Source organism: Stigmatopora argus, chromosome 18 (assembly GCF_051989625.1).
Source record: "Stigmatopora argus isolate UIUO_Sarg chromosome 18, RoL_Sarg_1.0, whole genome shotgun sequence".
NCBI lineage: Eukaryota > Metazoa > Chordata > Actinopteri > Syngnathiformes > Syngnathidae > Stigmatopora > Stigmatopora argus.
Window position 1 is genome coordinate 14,753,352 of NC_135404.1, and position 17,401 is coordinate 14,770,752.

The 17,401-nt window shown below is 41.0% G+C and overlaps 1 protein-coding gene across 2 annotated transcripts in view; it reads right to left on the bottom strand.

Annotated features, from left to right (window-relative positions):
* LOC144092857 (glutamate receptor ionotropic, NMDA 2C-like) overlaps window positions 1-16,786 on the bottom strand; it is a 28,143-nt gene extending 11,357 nt beyond the window's left edge. The window contains exons 1-9 of one of the 2 annotated variants that reach the window (XM_077625990.1): window positions 16,448-16,786; window positions 12,075-12,165; window positions 11,808-12,012; window positions 10,446-10,544; window positions 5,886-5,951; window positions 5,593-5,781; window positions 5,131-5,471; window positions 3,888-4,002; window positions 896-1,107 (exon numbers count right to left, since the gene is read on the bottom strand). In XM_077625990.1, coding sequence (XP_077482116.1) covers window positions 896-1,107; window positions 3,888-4,002; window positions 5,131-5,471; window positions 5,593-5,781; window positions 5,886-5,951; window positions 10,446-10,544; window positions 11,808-12,012; window positions 12,075-12,165; window positions 16,448-16,466 — 1,337 coding nt within the window. In that variant the 5' untranslated portion in view covers window positions 16,467-16,786. Of the gene's footprint in view, window positions 1-895; window positions 1,108-3,887; window positions 4,003-5,130; window positions 5,472-5,592; window positions 5,782-5,885; window positions 5,952-10,445; window positions 10,545-11,807; window positions 12,166-16,447 lie in introns of both variants that reach the window. The other variant, XM_077625989.1, reaches the window with a different exon arrangement.
* Between the last annotated feature and the right edge of the window lie 615 nt (window positions 16,787-17,401).

Consider the following 17,401-nt stretch of genomic DNA (forward strand, 5'->3'; position numbering starts at 1 on the left):
CTAGATTAGACTAGATTAGATTAGACTAGATTAGGTTAGACTAGAATAGACTAGATTAGGTTAGACTAGATTAGATTAGACTAGATTAGGTTAGACTAGATTAGGTTAGACTAGATTAGGTTAGACTAGATTAGGTTAGGTTAGACTAGATTAGATTAGATTAGGATTAGATTAAATAACTTTATGCATCCCGTATTTGGGAAATGTCATTGTCACGGTAGCAAGAGGGTGAGAATACAGACAGAAAATTACATTTTAGACATAAATAAATAGGTAATAAAAAACGTAATAAAAAAATAAATACATATTATATATAATTATATAAATATATAAATAAACCCCAAAAAACGAATGAACACTGAATTGCCCCTAGCTATGATTGGTAGTCCTTTGTCTCCTTGTGCACTGTCATTGGCTGGCCACCTTTTTTGAAGATAAGCGGTTAAAAAAAATGAATGAATGAAGAAAAACCAAAAAACAAACATTATATATTAGTTGTATCTATTATTGCTAAATGTCCAATGACCATGTCCAGGAGTATTTTTGAAGTACTACCTCTTAAGCAAGTACATTCTCACAGGCAAGGCTATTTGTTTATGAAACATATGACTTATTTTTTTAGTTTGGCGCCCTATCTTGGTCCTGTACACAAAGATTGCTGGCATATTGACTCCTAAGAGGCAGAAGTTCTCCAAACGAGAGCTCGGCGCATCTCATTTGCATCAAATTGCCAAATTTAGATTCGTCTGTCGAGCTTTTTGATCAGCGAAACAAACAAGCGAGCTCGACGGCTTGACCTTGCAAACGAATCAAAACGTCTCTTCTCGGCATCGAGCGACACGTTGGCGCCAGAGTCCGCGGTGGAGGGTGGGGGGGGGGGGGGTGGGGCGTGTACCTCTCAGAGTGATTGGACTGTCGCCTGCAAGGCACCGTGTTGCGAACACAAGTGCCCGTACCCGGGTCCACGTTTTCCACGATGACGAAGGGGTGCTCCTCCAGAGTGGCCACGGTCAGGTGGCGGTCGTCCGTCACGTGTTCCAGGAAGTTGCCGTAGCGTGGCCACACGGGGTAACGCGCCTGCAATATGCCCCGCCTATAGGTGCCAACCTGCGAGGGGAGTGGACACGTGAGTCTTAAATCGCTTCTGCTCACTTGTTGCTAGGCGGAATACGTGAAGCGCTATCATTCCTGCGTGTCAAATCCGACAGCGAAATTGTCCTGCTCCCTATTTTCTTGCAGCGTTGCTCACCACGGCAGAGAAAGAAAAATGGAGAAAAAAAAATCGGAACGTCGTTCATTTCATGCTCAAATCGGGGACGAGAAGGAGCAAAGCCGAGACGAAATACACTTAGTACACGCAAGGGTGCTGTGGATGTTCGTCCACACACGGTAGAGGCTAGTTTGGTCCGGTGACATTGACGAATGAGGTTTCCTCCAAAGCGGAAATAAAAGGATTTCAAGTGCAGGTGAGATTACATTTCAAACTCGCACTGCAAGGAAATCTAGGATATTTAATGGATTAACTCATACATGTCAACTTGGACGTTTTTCCCATTTTTATAAGTTTTTTTGATCATTTCAAATTGTGTACGCCGTATAACAACTTTTGGAAGGGGAAAAAAAATTAAAGTACGTTTTTACCTAAATAACCTACCTGTCAACTTATATGTTTTTCCCATATTTTATATGTTTTTTGATCATTTCTAATTGTGTACGCCGTATAACAACTTTTTGACGGGGAAAAAAAATTAAAAGTGAGTTTTTACCTAAATAACCTACCTGTCAACTTATAAGTTTTTCCCATATTTGATATGTTTTTTGATCATTTCAAATTGTGTACGCCATATAACAACTTTTGGACAAGAAAACAAATTAAAGTATGTTTTTACCTAAATAACCTACCTGTCAACTTATATGTTTTTCCCATATTTTATATGTTTTTTGATCATTTCAAATTGTGTACACCATATAACAACTTTTTGACAGAAAAAAAATAGAGTTTTTACCTAAATAACCTACCTGTCAACTTATATGTTTTTCCCGCATTTGATAAGTTTGTTGATCATTTCAAATTGTGTACGGCGTATATCAACTTTTGGACAAGAAAAAAAATTAAAGTACGTTTTTACCTAAATAACCTACCTGTCAACTTATACGTTTTTCCCATATTTGATATGTTTTTTGATCATTTCAAATTGTGTACGCCATATAACAACTTTTGGACAAGAAAACAAATTAAAGTATGTTTTTACCTAAATAACCTACCTGTCAACTTATATGTTTTTCCCATATTTTATATGTTTTTTTTATCATTTCAAATTGTGTACACCATATAACAACTTTTTGACAGAAAAAAAATAGAGTTTTTACCTAAATAACCTACCTGTCAACTTATATGTTTTTCCCGCATTTGATAAGTTTGTTGATCATTTCAAATTGTGTACGGCGTATATCAACTTTTGGACAAGAAAAAAAATTAAAGTACGTTTTTACCTAAATAACCTACCTGTCAACTTATACGTTTTTCCCATATTTGATATGTTTTTTGATCATTTCAAATTGTGTACGCCATATAACAACTTTTGGACAAGAAAACAAATTAAAGTATGTTTTTACCTAAATAACCTACCTGTCAACTTATATGTTTTTCCCATATTTTATATGTTTTTTTTATCATTTCAAATTGTGTACACCACATAACAACTTTTTGACAGAAAAAAAATAGAGTTTTTACCTAAATAACCTACCTGTCAACTTATATGTTTTTCCCGCATTTGATAAGTTTGTTGATCATTTCAAATTGTGTACGGCGTATATCAACTTTTGGACAAGAAAAAAAATTAAAGTACGTTTTTACCTAAATAACCTACCTGTCAACTTATACGTTTTTCCCATATTTGATATGTTTTTTGATCATTTCAAATTGTGTACGCCATATAACAACTTTTGGACAAGAAAACAAATTAAAGTATGTTTTTACCTAAATAACCTACCTGTCAACTTATATGTTTTTCCCATATTTTATATGTTTTTTTTATCATTTCAAATTGTGTACACCACATAACAACTTTTTGACAGAAAAAAAATAGAGTTTTTACCTAAATAACCTACCTGTCAACTTATATGTTTTTCCCGCATTTGATAAGTTTGTTGATCATTTCAAATTGTGTACGGCGTATATCAACTTTTGGACAAGAAAAAAAATTAAAGTACGTTTTTACCTAAATAACCTACCTGTCAACTTATACGTTTTTCCCATATTTTATATGTTTTTTGATCATTTCAAATTGTGTACACCGTATAACAACTTTTGGACAAGAAAAATAAAAATAAAGTAAGTGTTTACCTAAATAACCTACCTGTCAACTTATACGTTTTTCCCGCGTTTGATACGTTTGTTGATCATTTCAAATTGTGTACGGCGTATATCAACTTTTGTACGGAAAACTTTTTTTTTTTAAAGTACGTTTTTTTTGTAAATCCGATCTCATTTCGGCTATAATCTGGATCGTCTCGGTCACCGGTAGCAGTCGAAAATATCATCGTCGACTGTCAAAAGCATGATATGCAAATGCATAGTCCGCCTCACTAAATAAATATATCATGTCAGCAAGCAAGTACCCCTACCCACACAGTCCAGCTGTCAGCGTCATACAGCAGAATCTTGAATTTAGTGCATACTGATTGGGCACCCTGTCCACTTTGGGGAAAATCATAGGCTTTTTCGTGCGCCCTATGTGAGTAAATATGTGCCAGGTTGTGTTTGTACGATTTATTATCGCTAAAAAACGGGGAATAGCAATCATTAATAAGGGGACCAATTGGCCGAGGTATGTCAACTTGAATTATCTTACAATAGGAAAGCCAAATTTCCGCCTCCCACCTACCTTGTCCCACATCCTCTCCCGGTCCAGAGCGACTATAACCATGGCGGGGTTGGCGAGGAATCCACGAGCGTTGAACGACAGGTCCTTTTTCTCCCAGGTCACGTTCAGCATGTGCCTACACAAAGTCACACGAGGGTCTTACTTGCAATCCCCAAAACTTTGAGCGCATATCACAATGAAATTTGCATACCCATTTGCACGCTCGCAATCAACGCTTTCTAATTAAACCTGCCGTTCCCCCAGGAGGCTTCAATCTAATGCCGAGTAACTCATTAGGGAATAATAGGAGGCCGCCGGTGTTGTTCCGACGGCGCCCATTTCCGCCGTTTGTGATACGGCGTTCGTACGACGCGATACGGCATTGACGGATTGGCGCTTGAATAATAAATCAAGGTTAATTTGCATGTTAGGCCACGGGCAGGAAAAAAAAAAAGAATGACTCTTGAGTCGGAGGATTCGGAAAATAAGTGAATAGATAAATAAAACACACTTACTAGAAAAAGACGATTGTAATAATTGGGGCTATTCAAGCACGGGCTGAAATTTAAAAAAAAAAGGAAATGCTTCCGTCTGTCTAATTGAACATCAACATGGACACTTCAACATGAGCTGCATGCTCATCACATACTGTATTTTCTCACGTATAAGCCGTATCCTTAAAATTGCCTTAAAATCGTACATTTCTATTTTAATGCAAATACCAAAATGTTCATTATTTGATACAACAGGCAAAACTTAAAACATAATGAAATAAAAATCAAAAACGTATTTTCTCGCATATTAGCCGCTTCCACGTATAAGCCGCACCCTTAAAATGGCCTTAAAATCGTTGAATTTGTCAATTTCTCTCATATAAGACGCCCCCTGATTCGCAATTTTCACCTTCAAATTCATGGTTTTAATAGGGAGTACAAATGCGTTACTTTGAAGGGAAAATCTTTTAAAAAATCATCGCATGTGGTATTTCTGAGATACTCTATAGATCACATTTCATTCGCTTTATTCATAGACGTTAAAATCATTTTTGTTTAGCGTTTTATCTGTTCATCTTTCCTCTATTTTGAAATAAATGACCTTATCGGCCGCATTGTCTTGCGTTTCGGCGTTTCGTCTTTGTCACCTTGCAGTTTCGTGCATGTCAAGTCTAATTTGTGCGCATATAAGCCGCACCCTCGATTCAGTCATCATTATTTCAAGCGCCAAACACTTTGTATATGTTTAAAAATACAATTTCAAAGCGTACCTGAAGAGCGTGTTGTTGTCGGAGTATTTTGCCGGCTTGCTGCAGTCGCCGAGTCCCTCGGGGAGGAAGCCGAGCTGCTTCTTGAAACTCTGGGCGCCTTTGGCCACGATGGCCACGCCCTCGCGCACCCGCTGCCGCAAACTCTTGCGCCACTGTTCCGTGATGACGCCGATGACGCCCACGGGGAAGCTGGCGGGCGGCGGTACTTCGGGGTTGCCCACGGCCAAGCTGGGCACGATCCAGATGTAGCCCGGTCCCACCAGGCCCACTTCTGTCGCTTGGCGGAAGAGGAAGTGCGCCTCTTCGAGGGAGCAGTACACCATGAGCACCTGGGAGTCCACCTGAGGGCAATGCGCATTACATGCCTGTGGAGCTTTGGTGGCATCCCAGTACTCTCCGCCCCCCAGCACCCGGGTTCCCCACTGGAACCCGACGGACGGCTAAGAGAAAGTGGCATCGTACCTGTTGTAGAATGCGTCTGGTCCTCATGTCATTGGCCCCGACGGACATCTCGATGGACAGGGTGTCCTGGAGGTGCCACATGAAGTAGGACGTGTCCGTGTAGGACTCGACGATCTCCACAAAGGTGTCGTATCCGGGTAGCAAGCTGGTGATGATGGCAAACTCGCCCCAGTCGTACTCCTCCATCAGCTAACGGTCAAAGTCAGGACGAAAGAATGTCATCGGCAAATCGACGGCTTGATGGGATAAAGACATTGGTCCTTCTGGTCCCAGTTCCCTTGAGCCGAGTATACCTTGAACATGCAGAGGACCTGCTGCTCCAGAGAAGCCCCCATCTGCAGGAACGAAGATCCCTCCGCCTGCCGGGATAACCGGAGTTTTATGTTTTTTTTGTTTCTCCACAAAATGACAAGAAAATCCCGTACAAGATACGGGTGAACCGTACCAGTTGACAAGTATGCAGGTTAGGTTAGGGTAGAACTTTATTTCATCCCGTATTCAGGAAATTTCCTGGTTGCAGGAGCCTGTCAGGCTCTTTAACAAAAAAATGGCTGTGTGTTAAGACCTACCGTATGCATGCATGTACATCTATATACACACACACACACATATATATATATATATATATATATATATATATATATATATATATACACATATATATACATATATACATATATATACATATATATATATATACATACATATATATACATATATACATACATATATATACATATACATATATACACATACATACATACATATACATATATATGTGTGTGTATATATATATACATATATATATATACACACATACATACATGTATGTATGTATGTGTGTATGTATGTATGTATGTATGTATGTATGTATGTATGTATGTATGTGTGTATGTATGTATGTATGTATGTATGTATGTATGTATGTATGTATGTATGTATATATATATATATATCAGCAACACGCTTATTTATTTATATATTTATTCATGTATTTATTTATTAACCCACTTATTACCTATCTATTTATGTCTAAAATGTCTGTGTCTGTATGTATTCTCACCCTCTTGCTACTGTGACAACGAAATTTCCCAAATACGGGATGAATAAAGTTATCCAATCCAATCCAATCCAAGACGAACACAAGACACACAAGACATTGTAGACCTAGTTAAAAAACTGGAGCCACACCCAGGAAGTCCACAAGGTACATGTATGTTAGTTGGTCTATGGATGAATACATTATCAGCTGGTTTGAGACTCTCTGGTTTATTTATGATACATTTCTGATTAATGCGGGGTCCGGTGAGGGCTCGGCAGCCACCCGCGGAATCAACAAGCACGCCGTTGTCACAAACATGGTATGCAAGGTACTCGCATAATATTCCGGCAATCTGATTCGATAGCTTCGAGATAACTTGTCACACTGCTTCGCTGATAAAAAGTAGCGGAGGCGCGAACGCCTCGTGTTAAACTGTCAGAGAGCCTTTTGGGAGCTGACTCTCGGGGGGCTCGTTTCCCGGGGCGAAGAGCTGTCATCTTCCCGTTCGCCCTCCAAACGCACCCCCCGCCGCCTTCGAGAGCGGCGAGCCCGGGGAATAGCGAAAGACTATCGTGCAGAGACTCGCCGTCATTCAATTTAATCTCAGTTTGGGGTTGCGCGAGCTGCCGTAAAAATAGCGTGTCAGACCAAAAAACTCAATCGCAAAATGTAAATGCCAGTTTATGATGCGTCATTAACCGCAAATACATTTTACAGGCATTTATTTTAGGATTAAATACAATGCATGTGATAGATTTGGAGCAATTGATACAAATTCTGACTAGGATTTTCACATCAGAAGTGAGGCAATGCATCTGATTGGGTCACATGCGCCGCTGTTTCTTTTTTTGGGTATTTATTTATTTGTTTATTTTTAATGGGACAGTTTGACCTGTTTTCTCCATTTGTCTTGATGATGGCTCACTTCTGACTTTGCCCGAAAAGGAGGCCAACCCCGAACGAAGCCCAGCGGTATTCCTGCCACGAGAGTGTTTTTTTTCATTTTTTCTGGGGAATGAAACTTCATTAATTAAAGCCAATGCGCCTACAGACTTCAACTTGTTGGCCTGATATTTTGACAGCGGCGGTGAGGCGGCATACGGCTGACCGTGGTTGCTAAGACCTTAAATGGACAGCAAGACCGGCGGTGTGAACTGAAACGGACCCTATGGTACATCTTTACGGGTTCTCCTTGAGACGGTTTTGCCTATTTAGTCATGACAAACGTCAAATCTCATCTCATGTGCTGAATTTTCCTGCACTGGTTTCCTCTAAAATATGTTCTCCGACCCCCAAACCAAGTAGAAAAGACTACTTTCAAAGCAAATCCAGTTAAAACCATCAACCAGAATTGTCAAATTCCAAACCTTAGACCTCGAAACTTCAACCCAGCCTTCAAACCCGAATTTGAAATGGTCCAAGACCGTGATTCGCAATCAAGAAATTATAAGAATCTTCCCACAACGAGTAAATAGAACCTCCGTCTGATTAACAGAATCTAAAAACGCTTGCATAATGGATCTCACCAGTTTATTCCATATATAATAATGATTGCCTAATGACATGCTTGTGTTAAAATGTCAATTTGATTGGCTCGTGACATCTTAAAAATCAGCTCTCCAAATAGACGCTATTGGGCCTAAGGGTACCTAATGAAATGTCTGCTAAGTGTCTAAGGTTCGGTACACATTCCGCATCTGGATGCTTTGCCTTCACACAAACGCACACTACACACACACATACATGCTTTGTGCACAAAGGCCAAAACCCGGACTGATCCAGACATCCTCCGCGGCGGATGCTCCATCAAAGATGTTCGTCATGGTGGCTATTGATAATCAACCACTATTGAGGAGACTAGAATCAGCCCTCCCACCTGCACCATTGTCTCCGACACCCTCTTTTTCCTTCCTGGGCTAAAAAGACCTGAATACTAAAAGGACGGGACAAAACGGGTCCGATTAATGGAGGCGGCGTCGCGTTTTGGGAATTTTTGGGGTGACGGATAAAAGCTACGGGGGAGCCGAAGCCTCCTGAAGGGTCTCATTAAAGGTTTTTAATGGAGTCCTGCAGCTCAGGGGGGGAAAGTGGCCGAGCAGGTGTGCCCTTAATTGAATTAAAGACACAAAAGGCTGAGGAAGAAATTGCACATGGTACCCAAAAATAGGTATCAGTCATACAGCCATTCAAAAGTAAGTGACCAATAAAAAGGCTCCTAGTTTACGTACATACGGTAATCACAAAATACCAGACATTTTTCTAAACAAACGACTAAACCTAAAACCCCAAGATTGCTGTGACTTTGTTCTCCCCCCCTCACACACCAATTAAATACAATTTAAAAAAAATATATATTTATAATTTCTATAAAATAAATGTATAATAATAAATAAATACAATTTGGACTGTGTGGTAACCTCAGTCTCACTCTGCAGAATGTCCCCATCTTGTGGACTTACTGTGTGTGGCTCCAGTTTTGTTAACTAGGTCTACAATGTCTTCTGTGTCTGTTTTGCTACTGCAACCAAGAAATTTCCCAAATACGGGATGAAATAAACCGGATAGGACATCTAACCCCATCTTTGTTTTGTTGATTTGATTGAGAACCTTAATTTAATTTAATCCTCCATTTTAATCTTAAATCTCAACGATTCCTTGAAAATTTCCCACGAACTTGAATCACTATTTGAAACCTTCAGCAAAACAAGTTCACCCGAGTATAAAACCACACATTGGCACCTTTTAAACCCTCGTTTGAAACCCTATCCATCCAACCTCTCATTGTAAACCATATGATTTCTTCAAAACGCCAAATTGAAATACAATTCAAGGCCTGCAATTGAACCAAATTTCAATCCTCGTTTTCAACCTCCATTGAGAACACCGAGCTCAAGCGACGATGGTCGATGGACTCGAATAACAACTGCTTCTCCCGCTGTATTCTATTATTGCGAAAGAATGTTTGTGTGTCTACACGTGAGAGCGAACGCTAAAAATATAAGGTGTTGATGACGGATGGTGCTTAGAAAATGAGATGAAGATGTGTGAGCAGATGAAGAGTTTCTTCCTTCTAAAAGCAGAGCAAGAACTACAAAACACCTGATTATGGTGTCAGCTTTCTCGCCTTCATCCACCTTGAAATGATCACATGCTCGGAAGACGGAGGCCCTTCATCGTTGTTTTTCCCCTCGCCGGTTTTCGTCAAGCTTCCCCAGATTAGAAGATCGGAATGAGGTCAAAGGCTGACGTTGCTAGCTTCATCTAGCTTCACCCCTTAAAGCGAAATGTTGTGTCTTGCCTAATTTAATGTTTGGAAGATCTTAATGTTTCATTGACTGGAACGTTTGGACTTTGAAGACATGAAAATGACTCTCGTATAACGACTTGCGAAAAGCTGACCCAGTAAAAAATTACATGAATTGAAAACATACTGTTTGAAAACTTTAAACCTAGTTTGAAAGCCTAATAATGGTTTAAAACCAAATAACGGTCTTGAAGCCCCCATTTGGAAACATGAATTTCCTATTTCTATTGGAAATTGGCGCGTACATTTGACATTTTACGCAAGTTTACGGAAGATTGAAGTGGTTAGGGTAGAAAAGAAAAAGGGAAACTGATTGAAAATCAGTCAACGCTACCAGAACGTCTGGAAAAAAGCACAGAATTATTGGAAATTGGTGCGCACATTTGATATTTTACACAAGTTTACGGAAGGTCGAAGTGGTTCGGGTAGGAAAGAAAAAGGGAAACGGATCGAAAATCAGTCAACGCTAACAGAAGGTCTGGAAAAAAGCACGGAAATGGCGCCTACCTTGTAGGGGATGACCACGGCCGAACCGCCGCTGATGCCCACGATCGGGAGCGCCGTCTGCGTTGACAGGAAATCAAGAATTTGTGCTACCTCAGCCACCTGAAGAGCACGGAAAGAAATTTCATTGGAAATTGCGTCAATGAATCTCAGCCCTGGATCAATTCCCTCAATGCCACCGTCGTCATAAAAATGGCAGATTGATGGCCAACGTTGCCCGGAAACGGCGAGGACGGTTGGCGTTTCGGTCAAACCGACAACGTTTGTAGGTTTTCATTTGACGATGAAAGGATCGGACGAACTTTGCGATCGTGGAAAAGACATTTAAAAAAATCTGACCTACTCACAGTTCCCATCATCCCTCTAACTACTAAAGTCCACTACGTATAAATTCTGCATAATTCTCAATTTCTCAACGAGATAACCTGTCATTTCTCTCTCACCGTTCCATTTTTTCCCCTTTATCTTTCCCTTTTCTATTTTCTAACCCCACTGATAATACCCAAGGGCAGATCGTCATCTTGTTTTAAAAGAACCATTTAGCGGTCATGTTGCTATTTTCGCAGGTATTCCCAAAACGCAGCACTCCGAGAACAATTTCCGCCGCTAATTTGACGTGGAAATCAGGATTGCTCGTCTAGACAAGCGGTAATATCATTTTTTTTTTTAATTTGGCAGGAGTGTTCTCATGCGCCAACAATTAGATTGCACACTAGGAAGTTGCCCATTGTACCCATAGTAAAAACCGTATCCGATTGCATGTGTTGCGATAAATTTAGACATTTTTGCATGGAAAAAAAATCAGTCTGAAGCAGGATCCTAAACTTTTGAAAAAGTTTAGGAAAAATTTGAAGGAAGACCACATCTGAAAATCTTTACATTTCAAACTATTAAATATAGTCCTTGTCATCAAAGTTTTCTCATGAAAAAATCACATAAACCTCCCAATTTATTCCAAAATCAAATTTTTCCCACCAAAAGTTGATGTCTGCGGAACCTGAAACACTTCCTGTTCGAGTGATGCAAAAATTATGAATGTCCTGTTTTTAATCGCATAATTTTATGACTTTTCTCCAAATCTGACTTAAATCTCCTAATACTACGCAAAAAAAACGTTATGTGGCCAAAAGTTAATGCCCTAGAAACCAACCAATTTAGAGAAAAATAAGCAACAAAATGCCTGTTTCACAATTTCAATCTTGCAATAGTATCATCTAAAATTTAACCTTTTGATTTTAACCTTGTAATAGTTCAATTTGAATGTCTTTATGTCCATTTTTCTCTCTGAATATTACATTGGAAGACTTCTCGCAATTTTCTCTGGTCTGAAGAACCAAACCCGGAAAGGAAAAATCCCCGCCTCACCTCCGAGCTGTCTCCGGATCCAACATCGTCCTCAAAGACCACGCCGTGCAGCTTCTCCGTGGCCATGGTGTCGCAGAGTCGTGTGAGCAGGTCTCGGGGGTTGGTGTCGTTGACCAGGACGGTCACGGGGCTCACCACCACGGGCAGGTCCACAAAGTTGTCGCCGCTCAGCCGGCCGCGGACCTCCCTCTGGTAGCTGGAACCGCTGAAGACCACCGCCACGTTGATGGACGAGTGAAGGAGGAGGGGCCGGGCGAGGAGGGGTACCGGGGACGCCATGAGGAGGATGAGGAAGAGCTGGCTCCGAGGAGAAGGTTCAGATTTTCCCCTGGGAGAGGCCATGTTGGCACCCTACTTCCTGTGGAGACACAGTAAACAATGTTTTTAGTTTTATTTTTTTGCCACGCTATGCTACTTCCGTATGGGCAGTTGAGTAAAAGTGCCTAAAAAATGGTGCAAAACCAGTAGTGAGCAGAAGTTATTGTCTTAAAAGTATGTAGATAGCATTTTAACTGTGCAAACATGCATAGAAATTAACATGGTGTAAAAAATGAATCGTTCCGAATAGCCGCCATTTGCATGTCTCATTTTACACGAGTTTAAGGAAGGTTGAAGTGGTTAGGGTAAGAAAGAAAAAGGGAAACAGATCGAAAAGCAGTCAATGCTACCAGTACGTCTGGAAAAAAGCACAGAATTATTGGAAATCGGTGCATACATTTGACATTTTACACGAGTTTACGGAAGGTCGAAGTGGTTAGGGTAAGAAAGAAAAAGGGAAACGGATGGAAAAGAAGTCAATGCTCCCAGTACGTCTGGAAAAAAGCGCAGAATTATTGGATATCGGTGCGTACATTTGATATTTTACACAAGTTTACGGAAGGTCGAAGTGGTTGTGCATGTCTCTTTAATCAAATATCTTTTTGAAGATATCAATAAGCTTTGATACGGCACAGGTGGGCTCTCTCCGAGCCAATAAAGAATCGGCACGGACGTCTTTGATAGACCGAGCGAGTGTCGGCAACGGCCGTCAGAGACCTCTCGGATAATTAACAACGCCTTTGATTCAAAGCGAGAGCGCAGCGGGTTAAGCGCGGCTTCGCTACTCTTGGCGGCCTATCAATCATTCATCTTAATAAGGTTTTGATGCTGGCGGGCTTTGAGGTGCAAGGCGCCAAAACAAAAGCGCCGGTTATTAGTCGGGAGATCGGTTCGGAAGGGTCACGCTCGGAGAGGGTCTTTGCTTTTAGTTTCCGCTTTTCTTCAGTGACAACCGCGAACATTGAAAATGAGCAAATTTCCGGACCGGTTGGTCTTAAACGGGGGTGTCAAACTCAGTTTGGTTGGCGGGCCACCCACGTGAATGCCAACCAGATCTCACCGCTTTATTTTTGGCCCTAAAAGTTCACTTTTACTTGCCGCTATTGATGGCGCTAGACTTTCCGTTGCTCATTTTTACAAACCGTCAACCGGGAAATGATTGGTTGAGACGTTTGTTGGCATGTGAACACAAAACTACTTGCAACTTAAAATTAGGAGATTGAAATCGTGTTAGGAAAAGTCAGAAAATGACAAGTTCAAAGTTTATTACGTGATTTGTTCGGCGTGAAGTGACTTGAAAGTCCCAAGAATCTTTTCAAAAACTAAGAATAGAACACAGTTAGATTCAAAGATGATATTTTAGAGTACACCTGGCCATTTCTCGGACCAGCGATTCTGTATGATTACGATCAAATTTGAGCTCGTTGTGGGTCAAATTCTAGTAATTCGGCCTTTGCTGTTTCTACGCCATGACGACCTGTTGGTAGAAACGCCGGCGTCGATGTTGGGTAAGCGCTTGGTGAGGACACACACTTGCACGAACGACGCCGCACTACACAGCAGTCAAGTTGTTCATGCGCTAAGCTACGATGTGATGGAGGCCTCACGCGGAGGGAAAATGAACGGAGGGGATCGACTCGATGAGATGAGCGCCACCTTCGTCCTCGTCATCGGAGATTTATCAACGTTTGGCATGTCAACGTTACGTTAACCTACAGTTGCTGATAAAAAAAATTGACATACATATGTATTTTTTTGTTCGTTTTTTGCGTATTCTTTGGCCGGTACGATTTATCTTCAGAAAAATACGTTATATGGATAGCATGCTAACAGACTGCAAAAATCAGGTTCTGGACATATTGTACTAAAATTCAAACTTAGACATACCTGTCAACCTCTGCCGATAACTGCCCTTATAAATGATTATTGATTCCCCTTACAAACCCCCCAAAAACCTTACAAACACCGTACGGTGTTTGTAAGGTTTTTGGGGGGTTTGTAAGGGGAATCAATAATCATTTATAAGGGCAGTTATCGGCAGAGGTTGACAGGTATGAAACTACAAAATTAAAGGGTGAATTTCCCTCAAAAATCAAAGGGTCTTTGCTATTCCTTTCCCATCTTTGACGAAAAATATAAATGAACAAAGGTTTTTCTGACGTTCAATCTGGATTGTTCGGTCTCGTGTACTTTCTATAGTTTGGTAAGGATCCCGGTTCAAAGGGAGAATGAATAAATCCCCATAAGATTTACGCCACAGCAGCACTCTTAGTGTCAATTTTTCCTTTGAGTGTCAGAAAGCCAATTGTCCCCCTCAAAGTCACTCATCTTTTGCGTCTGCCAACGATTTCCTGTAAAGCTGTCAAATCGTCAGGGGTGGCGCTCGCCACGCGGAGCCGCCGGGTGAGGGCGGGTTACCGCGGCAGCCGCTTAAATGCTAATTGTGATAAATGTTCCTGGCACGTACTAATGCGTTCCGCCGTTCCGCTCTTTACGGCGACACTATTTACGTATTTCAATCAGGAGATCTATTTATTCGTCAAAGAGATATCGAATGCTCACTGATTTCATGCAGAAATGGAACAATTCATGCAGTGTTAAAAAAGGGGTGTCGAAACTTTTAACAATTTCAGAAAAATTAAAGAATGCAAGGGCCAACTTGAATTTATTCTGTTAAACAGAGTGCAGTAATCCCTCGATTATCGCGGTTAATGTAGACCAGACATGGCCGCGATAAACGAAAAACCGCAAAGTAGGATCACCCCTACTTAAAAAAAATATATTTTTTTTTTACTTCAGTGCTGAATTCTAGTAGCAAGTGGAGGACAGGGGAGTGGCTTCCACTTGCGAATTTCAGCGTGGATTTTCACATTTTTATGAAATTACAAAATAATAATAATAATAATCGGACATAGGCCCTGTCGTCATCATCAACAACAAAAGCCTAATTGTCATCACACCCAGAAAGTGCGTATGACGAAATTGGTAGTGCTTTTCCATAAGGTGCGTTTTCTCGACAAAAGACCCAAATAAGTGATAGTTTCGGACTCGTAATTTGGCATTCTGCCGTTATGGATACATCGCATCACCCCCCCTGAGCTGATCACTAACCTCTCACTGTCTTTCACTTACCTTCAGTCAGCCAGTAGGAGGCAGATCACCACCCAAAACATCTTTTCATATTACCTCACCCCGAAGTTATTACACAGAAGGGAATGTGTGTTGTGTTACCGCAAGTTTAGAGTTCAACCCCCCGCCCCAAATTTAAAAAATAAAAACATTTTAACCCCCAAACAAATTCCCCCAGAGAAAAACCACAATGTCGTGACGCAGCAATATTTGAGGGATTACTTTATCAGATTTGGTTTTTAAAATGTCCATTTAAAAAAAAAAAGTTTGAATTCATTAGCTGCCATTCAGGGTGATAGGCGTCCACTCCATTTTGAGTGGGAGGGCTGACACCAAAGTTAGATGATGATGATGATGATGATGACATCACAACCAGAATTGCTGAAAAAAGGACTGATACATCCATGTCAAGTCTGGCTGAAATTACTTATAAATGTTACAGTATTTCTATCTGATTACAGAGATTTTGCCAGAGATTGTGTAGTAAGTACTATAGTGACAGAAAGAGGAATTGAATGGTAGTTTACGAAATGGCCAAGAGACATAACGCTTTTTTTCTGATGGTAAAATGTGTGCCTCGGCCCAATTAATGTTGGGGAACACTCGTTTAAAGTAGGCTACGGGTGCGTTGCGTCAGTGTCACATACCTGTCAACCTCTGCCGATAACTGCCCTTATAAATGATTATGATTCCCCTTACAAACCCCCCAAAAACCTTACAAACACCGTACGGTGTTTGTAAGGTTTTTGGGGGGTTTGTAAGGGGAATCATAATCATTTATAAGGGCAGTTATCGGCAGAGGTTGACAGGTATGACATACATATATATATATATATATATATAAAAACCAAACTATAGAAAGTACACGAGACCGAACAATCCAGATTGAACGTCAGAAAAACCTTTGTTCATCTATATTTTTCGTCAAAGATGGGAAAGGAATAGCAAAGACCCTTTGATTTTTGAGGGAAATTCACCCTTTAATTTTGTAGTTTCATACCTGTCAACCTCTGCCGATAACTGCCCTTATAAATGATTATTGATTCCCCTTACAAACCCCCAAAAAACCTTACAAACACCGTACGGTGTTTGTAAGGTTTTTGGGGGGGTTTGTAAGGGGAATCATAATCATTTATAAGGGCAGTTATCGGCAGAGGTTGACAGGTATGGTGTCACTGTGTGCGCACACTCACCTAGGGTTCTCGCGGCCATCCAGCAAGCTCCGTTCCCGACATGGATCCCTTCCCAGATGGTCCGATGTCAGACTCGGCCATCCAACGTTGGTGCTCGCTTGCTGTCGTGGGATTTCAGGATGAGGATGATCGGGATACGGGAGGAGGAATCTTCAGCGGAAAACTCCGGTTAACACCTTCCCGGCTCGTTTGTTTCTCCGGCGCAAGCTCTCCTGATCCCGTTCCCGGTTCCAGCTCAGCTCCGTAGGGTTTGGGTTTGGGGAAAAGTTTCCCATCGTGTACTCCGCCAGGAAAGAGAAGGTGACAAGACCGGGTAAAACATGGGGGAATCAAACAAAACTAGTCCAGGTAATGACATTTTTTTTAAAAAAGTGCACGTCTTCGTGTTGATTTTATTTTCTTTTTGTTTATATTTCGTGTGCCATAATCCCGCCGGGTTCACCGATTCATCTTGCATCCACACGCTCCGTTAGAGGAGGGGGCTGCATGTGAGTGGCGATAATAAAAGTCTGAAGATTTAGGCGGCTCGCTCCCCCTCCCCCTTTCGCCGCTCACTCCGATCTGCTTTCCTCACCACGATACACCTTTTATGATTGCCCCCGCCCCCAATAAATCACCTTCACATCTCGCTCATTCAACAGGTCCGAAATGAATGGCGCCATTGGGAATATTGAACCACAACTACTGATCTAAAATCGTATATTTCACTCAATTTGCAAGGATGCTAGACCGTCTGAGTCCAATTAAAAAGGAATTATCATATTTTCTCGAATATACGTCGTATTTATCGCTCAAAAAGATGACGACTGAATCGAGGGTACGGCTTATATGCGCATAAATAGCCATGTACGATGATTTTTCTTAAGATTTTCCCTTCAAAGGCATGAATTAGACTTAACAGCAGGACAATTCTTAACAAAATTTATTTTGAGGTCTATGAATTCAAGATTCTAG